This window comes from Procambarus clarkii, chromosome 60 (assembly GCF_040958095.1).
Source record: "Procambarus clarkii isolate CNS0578487 chromosome 60, FALCON_Pclarkii_2.0, whole genome shotgun sequence".
NCBI lineage: Eukaryota > Metazoa > Arthropoda > Malacostraca > Decapoda > Cambaridae > Procambarus > Procambarus clarkii.
Genome location: NC_091209.1, coordinates 24358050 through 24369820, shown reverse-complemented (window position 1 = coordinate 24369820; position 11771 = coordinate 24358050). Strand labels below are relative to the sequence as shown.

Here is an 11771-nt window from a genome sequence, read left to right as displayed (position 1 = left end):
ACATAGGAGTCGACCCTGACAACCCTATGTTCTACCCTTAACCTCACACCATTCACCCTGCAAAGTTTCATAAGGCTAACCCCAAGCATCTGGCCACGTACTTTATACAAGCATAGAGACAGACAGACATTCTTATAGGCGTATACTAGGAAGGATATCCAGTGCGTGCCCATATAGTCTGTCTCTTCCTGCACCCATCATTCGACCCCTTTTCATTCCTTTCTTCCCACACCTCCCATCTTTCTTCCCCCTTTCCTCCTCTTCCTCGTTTCCTGCCCCCTTCCCCACTCTTCCCTCTCATCACCTCAAATTTCCCCCTTTTCCCCACCCTCCCCCTTTCACTCTAATATCCTTACAACATCCAACATCGAACAGACAGACATGACCATTTAGATATATTGAAGGAGTACTAACTTCACCCGGGTCTCTTCCTCCCTATTTCCCCTCTCCTCACCCCATCTTCCCCTTGACCCCTTCTCGTCTCCATCCCCCTTGGTCCCTTCTTCCTCACAACCCTCGTCCTCCCCACCTCCTCCCCCCCCTTCTCGTTTTCTAAAAAAATTAATATCAAGAAGCACTGAAACAACTGCGCGAGACTCTCAGAATATATATATTACGATCACTAAAAATTCTATGGAAATAACACCAAATGTTTCATACTTGACTCCATGAAAATTGCACGATTGGCTGTTTTAATAAATACTTATAGTATTTACCTAACACCTTCCTCAACCAGCCTATGGTTGCACCTCAGAATGTTTTTCCAGTGCCAAGTTGGGTTCGGCTAGCCCTGAGCGTCTGGTCATCAACGATGTACAGACTTTACTGAGAGAGAGAGAGACTTTACTTAAAGAGAGAGACTATCTCTAGAGATAGTTAGAAAAAGTCTATTTTTCTCTCCAAAGCTGGAAGCCCGATGTTTGGGGCTGGCCTCGCCTAGCTGCCATGGAAATGATCTGGGGTAGGGGACTGTCATAGGACCGTCGTCATCACCAGAATTCAAGAAGGAACAATGTGCCGCATTCTGACATACGTGACGAATTTTGGCACCACCTTTTGGCACCACCAGCTGGCACCACCTACTGGCACCACCTGCTGGCACCACCTGCTGGCACCACCAGCTGGCACCACCAGCTGGCACCACCTGCTGGCACCACCTGCTGGCACCACCTGCTGGCACCAACAGCTGGCACCACCTGCTGGCACCACCTGCTGGCACCACCAGCTGGCACCACCTGCTGGCACCACCTGCTGGCACCACCTGCTGGCACAACCAGCTGGCACCACCTGCTGGCACCACCTGCTGGCACCACCTGCTGGCACCACCTGCTGGCACCACCTGCTGGCACCACCAGCTGGCACCACCTTTTGGCACCACCAGCTGGCACCACCTTTTGGCACCACCAGCTGGCACCACCTCCTGGCACCGCCTCCTGGCACCACCTGCTGGCACCACTTGCTGGCACCACCTGCTGGCACCACCTGCTGGCACCTTGCTAAATATTTTGAAAACAAAAACTTGAAAACAAGTTTTGTTCTTACTGTAATTGACACCATTTTTCACTGATCTCAGAAAAGGGAACAAGAATGTTTTGCTATTCAATCTTTGGCCGTAGCGTCATAAAACACGTAACTTGAGCACAGTTTGCTCTCCTCCCCGTGGCTCTTCCAACTGACGGAAGACCCAGCACTCTCCCACAGGTTCCAATCCGGAGGAGAACCATTATACTCTTGAAAAACGTTTTGAAAAAAATGATATATATATAGTAACTAGGAAGCGGCTGTAGTCGGGATAGTTTCTATCCCCAGCGACCGACCCCCCCCCCCACCAGTCCACCCCTCTTCTTTTCCCCTCTCCCCACATCCTCACTCTATCCCTCCTTTTTCGTCCATTTCCCTTTCATTCCTCCCCCCCCCTTTTCCCTGTCGTCTCCCCCATTTTCAACCTTCTCCCCACCATCCCTTTTTATGTATCTCAGTTCTCATCCCCCTATCTTCCCTCCAATGCCTCGAACACACAGACATGTACACTGAAGGCAACAGGGTTTCCTCCCCATCCTCCTCCCTCTTCCTCACTCTTCACCCCATCTCCCCTTCCTCCTCCTCCCCAACCCGCTCAAAAAGGCACCGAAACAACTGCATTTATCTCCCAGATTGATTTTCACTCCCCCCCCCCCCCCCCACATTTTTTTCTTTCGCTTTACCTCTTTCTCTTTTTTCTTTTCTTCCCCCTTCGTCTCTCCCCTCGTCCTCTCCCTCTTCTTCCCCCTCCCATCCACCCTTGATGTCCTCTTTCCTCCTCCTGCTCCCCTCCTCTTCCTCTTCTCTCAAGAAAATGTAGAATTCAAAATCACTGAACCAAATATGCGAGTCTCTCAGAAAATATATTATTCCCATCTCCAACAGAACCCACACCACATATTTCACAATTGCCTCGGGGGTATCTATAATTGTCTCGGGGGTATCTATAATAGCCTCGGGGGTATCTATAATTGTCTCGGGGGGGTATCTATAATAGCCTCTGGGATATCTATAATTGTCTCGGGGGGGGGGGGGGTATCTATAATAGCCTCGGGGGTATTTATAATAGCCTCGGGGGGTATATATATAGCCTCGTGGGTATTTATAATTGCCTCAGGGATATCTATAATAGCCTCGGGGGTATCTATAATAGCCTCAGGGTTTCAATATTTGCCTCGGGGGTATCTATAATAGCCTCAGGGTAACTATAATAGCCTCGAGAGTATCTATAATAGCCTCAGAGTACCTATAACAGCCTCGAAAGTATCTATAATTGCCTCAGGGTATCAATAATTGCCTCGGGAAGTATTTATAATAGCCTCGGGCTGGTATTTATAATAGCCTCAGGGGTTATCTATAATAGCCTCGGGTGTATCTATAATAGCCTCGGGTGTATCTATAATAGCCTCGGGTGTATCTATAATAGCCTCGGGGGTAGCTATAATAGCCTCGGGTTGGTATCTATAATAGCCTCGGGGTATCTATAATAGCCTTGGGGGTTATCTGTAATAGCCCCGGGGGTATCTATAATAGCCTCGGGGGTATCTATAATAGCCTCGGGGGTATCTATAATAGCCTCAGGGTATCTATAATTGCCTCGGGGGGTATCTATAATAGCCTAGAGGGGTATCTATATTAGCCTCGGGGGTATCTATAATAGCCTCGGGGGTATCTATAATAGCTTCAGGGGTATCTATAAAAGCCTCAGGGGTATCTATAATAGCCTCGGGGTGGTATCCATAATAGCCTCGGGGGGTATCTATAATAGCCTCGGGGGTTATTTGTAATAGCCCCGGGGTATCTATAATAGCCTAGGGGAGTATATCTATAATAGCCTCAGGAGGCATTTATAATAGCCTCGGGCTAGTATCTATAATAGTCTCGGGGGATATCTATAATAGCCTTGGGGTATCTATAATAGCCTCGTGGGGTATCTACAATTGCCTCAGCGGTATCTATATTTGCCTCGAGGGTATCTATAATTGCCTCGGGGGTATCTATAATTTCCTCGGGGGTATCTATAATGGCCTCAGGAGTATCTAAAATGGCCTAAGAGGGTATCTATAATAGACTTGGTGTATCTATAATTGCCTCGGGTGTATCTATAATAGCCTCAGTGGGGGTGGTATCTATAATAGCCTCGAGGGTTATATATAATTGCCTCAGGTGTATTTATAATAGCCTCGGGGGTATCTATAATAGCCTCAGGGGTATCTAAAATTGCCTCGGGGGTATATATAATAGGCTCGGGGGTATCTATAATAGCCTCGGTGGGAGTGGTATCTATAATAGCCTCGGTGGGAGTGGTATCTATAATAGCCCTGGCGGAAGCTATAATAGCCTCGGGGGTATCTATAATAGCCTCGGGGGTATCTATAATTGCCTCGGGGGTATATATATAATAGGCTCGGGGGTATCTATAATAGCCTCGGTGGGAGTGGTATCTATAATAGCCTCGGTGGGAGTGGTATCTATAATAGCCTCGGTGGGAGTGGTATCTATAATAGCCTCGGTGGGAGTGGTATCTATAATAGCCCTGGCGGAAGCTATAATAGCCTCGGGGATATCTATAATAGCCTCGGTAGGAGTGGTATCTATAATAGCTCTGGCAGTATCTATAATAGTCTCAGGGGTATCTATAATAGCCTCGGGGGTATCTATATTTGCCTGAGGGGTATCTATAATAGCCTCAGGGGTAACTATAATAGCCTCGAGAGTTTGACAAGACCACACACTAGAAGGTGAAGGGACGACTCTACTACACTTTGCTCCTCACCTCTCTCTAGCCTATGTATTGCCTGCATCTACTTCCTTATCACAATCGACTTGAGAATGGTCCAGGACGGACCGAAACGTCGTCGTCCCTTCACCTTCTAGTCTGTGGTCTGGTCAAATTACTTTAGCCACGTTATTGTGACTCATCGCCTGCAGCCTCGAGAGTATCTATAATAGCCTCGGGGGTATCTATAATTGCCTCAGGAGTATCTATAATTGCCTCTGGGGTATCTATAATAGCCTCAGGGGTTATCTATAATAGACTCGGGGGTATCTATAATAGCATCGGGGGTAGCTATAATAGCCTCGGGTTGGTATCTATAATAGCCTCGGGGTATCTATAATAGCCTTGGGGGTTATCTGTAATAGCCCCGGGGGTATCTATAATAGCCTCGGGGGTATCTATAATAGCCTCAATGGGGGTGGTATCTATAATAGCACCGGTGGGGGTGGTATCTATAATAGCACCGGTGGGGGTGGTATCTATAATTGCCTCGGGGGGTATCTATAATAGCCTCGAGGGGTATCTATAATAGCGTCGGTGGAGGTGGTATCTATAATAGCCTCGGGGGTATCTATATTAGCCTCGGAGGGTATCTATAATTGCCTCGGGGGTATCTATAATAGCTTCAGGGGTATCTATAAAAGTCTCAGGGGTATCTATAATAGCCTCGGGGTGGTATCCATAATAGCCTCAGGGGGTATCTATAATAGCATCAGGGGTTATCTGTAATAGCCCCAGGGTATCTATAATAGCCTCGGGGAGTATCTATAATAGCCTCAGGAGGCATTTATAATAGCCTCGGGCTGGTATCTATAATAGTCTCGGGGGATATCTATAATAGCCTTGGGGGTATCTATAATAGCCTCGGGGGTATCTACAATTGCCTCAGGGGTATCTATATTTGCCTTGAGGGTATCTATAATTGCCTCGGGGGTATCTATAATTTCCTCGGGGGTATCTATAATTGTCTCAGGAGTATCTATAATGGCCTAAGAGGGTATCTATAATGGCCTAAGAGGGTATCTATAATAGACTTGGTGTATCTATAATTGCCTCGGGTGTATCTATAATAGCCTCGGGGGTATCTATAATAGCCTCGGGGGTATCTATAATTGCCTCGGGGATATATATAATAGGCTCGTGGGTATCTATAATAGCCTCGGTGGGAGTGGTATCTATAATAGCCCTGGCGGAAGCTATAATAGCCTCGGGGGTATCTATAATAGCCTCGGGGGTATCTATAATTGCCTCGTGGGTATATATAATAGCCTCGGGGATATCTATAATAGCCTCGGTAGGAGGCTATTATAGATATCTATAATACCTCTGGCAGTATCTATAATAGTCTCAGGGGTATCTATAATAGCCTCGGGGGTAACTATAATAGCCTCGATAGTTTGACCAGACCACACACTAGAAGGTGAAGGGACGACTCTACTACACTTTGCTCCTCACCTCTCTCTAGCCTATGTATTGCCTGCATCTACTTCCTTATCACAATCGACTTGAGAATGGTCCAGGACGGACCGAAACGTCGTCGTCCCTTCAGTCTGTGGTCTGGTCAAATTACTTTAGCCACTTTATTGTGACTCATCGCCTGCAGCCTCGAGAGTATCTATAATAGCCTCGGGGGTATCTATAATTGCCTCGGGAGTATCTATTATTGCCTCTGGCGGTATTTATAATAGTCTCGGGCTGGTATCTATAACAGCCTCGGGGGTTATCTACAATAGCCTTTGGGGTATCTATAATAGCCTCGAGGGAATCTATAATAGCCTCGAGGGAATCTATAATTGTCTCGGGGGTATCTATAACAGCCTCTGGGGTAGATATAATAGCCTCAGGGGTATCTATAGTAGCCTCGGAGGTATCTATAATAGCCTCGGGGGTATCTATAATAGCCTCGGGGATATCTATATTTGCCTTGAGGGTATCTATAATAGCTGCAGGAGGTATTTATAGTAGCCTTGGGCTGGTATCTATAATAACCTCGGGGGTTATCTATAATAGCCTTGGGGGTATCTATAATAGCCTCGAGGGTATCTATAATAGCCTCGAGGGTATCTATAATTGCCTTGGGGTATCTGTAATAGCCTCGGGGGTATCTATAATAGCCTCGGGGGTTATCTTTAATAGCCTCGGGGGTATCTATAATAGCCTCGGGGGGTATCTATAATATCCTTGGGGGTTATCTATACTAGCCTTGAGGGTATCTATATTTGCCTCGAGGGTATCTATAAAAGCCTCGGGGGTATCTATAATTGCCTCATGGGTATCTATATTTGCCTCGAGGGTATCTATAATTGCCTGAGGGGTATCTATATTTGCCTCGAGGGTATCTATAATTGCCTCAGGGTATCTATAATTGCCTTGGGGGTATCTATAATTGCCTCAGGAGTAGCTATAATGTCCTCAGGGGGTATCTATAATTGCCTTGGGTGGTGTCTATAATTGCCTCGGGGGTATCTCTAATTGCCTCCAGTTTCTCTAAAATTGCCACGGGGGTTTCTATAATTGCTTCAGGGGTATCTATAATTACTCGGGCGTATCTATAATTTCCGAGGGGGGTATCTATAATTGCCTCAAGGGTATCAATAATTGCCTCGGAGGTATCTATAATTGTACTGGGCGTAACTGTAAAAGCCTCGGGGTATCTATAATTGCCTGGGGGGTATCACTAATTGCCTCACGTTTCTCTATAATTTCCTTGGGGGTTTCTATATTTGCTTCAGGGGTATCTATAATTGCTCGGGCGTATCTATAATTGTCTCGTAAGGTATCTATAATTGCCTCAAGGGTATCAATAATTGCCTCCCCTGGAAACACAAACCGAGACTGTCTCTATTTTCCGCTTGTTACAACTTGTAATAAAGTTGTTACATCTTGGCTTAACGTGCTTATGACGTATTAGAACGTTGTTGCAACTCGCTATATTGGTTGTTATAACTGGTTAGAAGGTGTTAAAACTTGTTCGAACGTTGTACCAACGTCGTAGTTTCGGTGTTTGTTTGGCGGGTCGGAGGAATCTATAATTATCTCGGGGTATCTATAATATCCTCGGGGTATCTATAATTGCCTGTGGAGTATCTATAATTGTCTCGGGGGTATCTATAATTGCCTCGGGGGTATCTATAACTGCCCCCGGGGTTTCTATAATTGCCTCGGGGGTATGTTTAATTGATTCGAGGGTTATCTTGAGGTTATCTTGAGATAATTTCGGGGCTTTTTAGTGTCCCCGCGGCCCGGTCCTGGACCAGGCCTCCACCCCCAGGAAGCAGCCCGTGACAGGCTGGCCGTTTTTCTGGTTTTATAGTAAATCGTCAGTTGTATTCTCTGATTTTTGTCTGTAGGGATAACGTTTCTATTAACAATATCTTTCAGGACCCTTTCCTCCGTTTTATGAGCTGTGGAAAAGAAGTTCCTGTAAAATAGTCTAATAGGGGGTATAGGTGTTGTGTTAGTTGTCTCTTCAGAGGTTGCATGGCGTTTCACTTTCCTTCTTATGATGTCTTCGACGAAACCAGAGATTTCGTCGAAAAATCAGAGGATACAACCGACGATTTACTATAAAACCAGAAAAACGGCCAGCCTACTCATGAGAAACTCTCCAGACACAAAGCAGAACGCTTTAAAAGAGACCAACGTCGTCTATGCCTTCAAATGCCCTCTTGGGGACTGTAAGCTCCAAAAAACCCAGTATATAGGCAAGACAACAACATCCCTTTCTAGGCGTTTAACGATGCATAAGCAACAGGGCTCCATTAAGGAACATATAATCTCTTCCCACAACCAAACCATCGCCAGAGAAATCCTAGTAAACAACACAGAAATCATCGATAGATACAGCGATAGCAGGCGGCTTGACGTTTGCGAGGCACTACACATTAAAAAGTCAACACCAGCAATCAACACCCAATTAATGCACAACTATATTCTACCCACCTCAAGACTCCGCTCCAATATAGAAGCATCAAGAAATATGGACCAATAGGCTTTCTGCAATCACTTCCATTCAATACCCTTTGTTTCGTGTTCTGTCTTGTGTTGATGAAATTAATACCCTATTAATACCACCTCACCCCATCCACCGCACTCAAATGTAGATATTAACAAATCGGAGATGTGTAAGTTCTATTCAGTTGTGTTTGTGTAAACTAAAGTCTTTGAAATTGTAATAAGTTTTACGAAACGCGCTCAAGTGTCGCGTCAGACTAGAAATAAAAATGAATTTTGGAGAACTGATTTTTGAATTACCACCAACAGTGAAAAGAAATGTACGAAAGATTGAGAAAATTCGTGTTAGAATTATTAATCTTACTTTTTCGGTCATATTTAATAATATATGTCTACAGGAAAGACTGCTACCAAAATATACTAATATATATATATGTATATATATATATATATATATATATATATATATATATATATATATATATATATATATATATATATATATATATATATATATATATATATTGCCGCCACGCCGATGTCACAGCCCGCTCGGGGGATGGAGGGGACTCCCCCAACTAACCAGGAACCCCTCCGCCTAGAACATGGTCCTGGGAACAATGCACCCAGAGGCGCACCCAAAGGGGCACGCAGACCCAGAGGAACGTGTCGGGTTTGTGACGAATCTCACAGCCTTAGAATCGATGGAACCCTATACAGACACAACGGTTGTCAGGGTGCACGGACGGAACCTGTAAAGAGAGAGAAGGCCCACAACAGGATCCCCCGGCACCCCCACACATCCTAGCAAACTTCATGTCATTAGATGACCTTCTGGGGGCCATCAAAGCATTCCCTACCAGAACTCTTCCCCACATTCCTGTAGCAGCGCGCCCATTTGCAGGAGGGAAATATACAGACCTTCTAAGGAAAGTGAATGAACGGTCTGAAAATCTTAATGCCGCGGCCACCATCAAAGCATGGCATAATTTGCACCTGTTTGGCAATATTTACTAAGGCGTACCTGCAAGAGGAGACAAGTTGCTAGCCTCATCAGACACTAGGGCAATAAATAATTTCCCCAGAGCTGACAACTTGATCCCCATCCCTCTGTTTTCTAAAGTTTCTCTTTAGAAAACATCTAAAGAGTAACCCCACACCAGGAGGAAGAACTCTGCTAAGAGCGGTGATATCTGAAGCAAGACGAGTTTCTCGAGAAGTAAAGGAGGCAAGATGGTTTGAGTGGTGTCAAACTCTAAATGAACATAGTAGTCTTGGCAAGATATGGGGTCAGATTAAAACAATATCAGGTCGATCAGCCCGACCACAGGCATGTATTCAACCATTGCAGGAGGATGAGAGACTTGCTCTCCAATTTGCAGAAAGAACAGCTTCATATCAGCTTCCTGCAATGGTCGGAAGGCAGCAAGAACAATTAAAACAAGTTAGGTTGACAGCCATTCATGAGAGCATAGCTATAAATAATGAATGTGACTGTCCCTTCACCAAACAAGAACTAATCAGAGCCAAAAAAGGTGGTATGGACACTGTACCACGTGCTGATAACATTACACACTCAATGGTCGCACATGCAGGTCCTGCTGGAGAACAAGGAATATTGGACGTCATTAATGCATCTTGGCAGCAAGGCAAACTACCGACCTCTTGGAAGAAAGCAGACATCATACTGATTCCTAAGCTGAAAGAACCTGGCAATTACAGACCCATTTCATTAAGTCATGCATTAGTTAAACTGCAGAACGGATGGTCTTAAATAGGCTACTGTGGAAGACTGGAGACCTGCATAAACACATATTTGACTTCACTAAAGGAGTAGGTACTGCCAACTGCATAGCAACATTACTAGGAACAGTTAACTCAGGTCCAGCTATGGTGATCTTCCTTGATCTAGAAAAAGCATTCGAACTTGCAAGCCCACAAGCAATTTTACACACCTTAGTTAAAAAAGGTGTAAAGGGAAATATGCTAGTATGGATTCAAGATTACCTAAGTCACAGGTATGCCAGAGTAAAGTTGCAAAGACATGTGTCGGACTACCACTTTCATGAGAATAGGACTCCATAAGGAGGAGTCCTCTGTCCAAGTCTTTTTAACATCCTTATGGAAAACCTTGTTACCATGACATTTACGGAAGGGATTAAATTGTTAAGATATGCTGATGATATAGCATTAGTCAGTACAGGTCCTTCACTTCTATATAAAGCACAAGGTGCATTATATAAGGTAACATCTGAATGCAGCATTTTAGGGCTAAAAATATCTGCTCAGAAGTCTAAGGCAATGAGACTAGGCGGCAACACTCCAGACAGGCACCTACGCATTCAAGACATTAACCTTCAGTGGGTTACACAATATCAATATCTCGGAGTGTGGATAGATTCTAAAATGACATTCAACAAGCAAATTCAATATCTGAAGGAGAAAGCACAATCATGACTAAATATAATGAGAGCAATCACAGGGCCCCGTCTAGAGTCTAGAAGCGGGACACAACGTGTTAAGAATTTTTTACATACACGCAGTTCGTTCCCCAGTTGATTATGCAGCGCCTGCCTTACTCACTTTTTCTCCTGGTCAGTGGGCAAACGTTGAGGTTATTCAAAACGATGCATTGCAAATCATAACAGGAGCTCCCAGATGGACTAAAATACTGAACCTAACTAGAAACAAAGCTAACGTCGATTGAAATAAGGTTAAAAGGGATTGCTGCTTGCATGCTGACCAAGATATTGACTAGACCTAGAATCAGTTCACTTAAAGATATAATCGCAGGAGCACTAACTCTGGATAAAAGAGCCTCCAATAGCAACAGGTGGACCCATTGTGCGATTAACACCATTAATACATTCGATATAACAAACAGTCACTGAGAGGGGTGTTGACGAAATACATGCAGACTTTGTTATGCAATCCCTTTGGGAATCTCCACCAGCAGGCTTTAAGATTATGGTTCTTGAAGGAAAAAAAAACAGACAAATCCTCATCTGGTACGTAATATCGCACAGATGCATTTAGAAGCAAACTTGGCATCCGACAGCTTCACTTACTTCACAGATGGATCAGTAGACCAGCAGGGACAAGAAACCGGAGCTGCAGTTAAAGCAGTTAAAGCAGGAAACTCTGTATATAGTTGGAGACTCTCAAATGGGTGTTCGACTTTACAAACAGAGATGCTAACCATTCAAAAGGCTTTGGAACATGCTCTTGCTGAACACCGACAACATGTTATCATACATACAGATTCGAGAACCGTCATTGAAACCTTGCAACAAGAACACATATGTGATAACATACATCTGATCACAAACGTCATATCATTAATGCAAACACTCAAACGACAAGGCCGATGAGTACTTATCAACTGGGTGCCAAGTCATGTGGGTATAATGGGAAATGACATTGCAGACGAAGCTGCAAAACTTGCAACTAAGAGAAGAAATGTAGACATTTACATACCACAGAGTCTATCACAGATTAAAAAAGTAATTAGAAACAG

General features: G+C 44.5%; 1 protein-coding gene across 1 annotated transcript; it reads right to left on the bottom strand.

Moving 5' to 3' along the window:
- Nucleotides 1–5076: 5076 nt before the first annotated feature.
- On the bottom strand, nt 5077–11097 carry LOC138353928 (uncharacterized). Its single transcript, XM_069307359.1, has 5 exons — nt 11058–11097; nt 6734–6964; nt 6499–6639; nt 6029–6243; nt 5077–5289 (listed from the first exon to the last, which is right to left on the bottom strand). Exons 1-5 carry the CDS (start codon nt 11095–11097, stop codon nt 5077–5079), a joined length of 840 nt encoding a protein of 279 aa, XP_069163460.1.
- Nucleotides 11098–11771: the final 674 nt, after the last annotated feature.

Coding starts and splice junctions, on each gene's coding strand:
- LOC138353928 (XM_069307359.1), bottom strand. CDS start 11,097: ATGGGTCCACCTGTTGCTATTGGAGGCTCTTTTATCCAGA. Junction 6,965..11,057: donor TGGAGGCTCTTTTATCCAGA/GTTAGTGCTCCT, acceptor GATACCCCCCAG/GCAATTATAGATACCCCGAG. Junction 6,244..6,498: donor TATAGATACCCTCAAGGCTA/GTATAGATAACC, acceptor TACCTCCTGCAG/CTATTATAGATACCCTCAAG.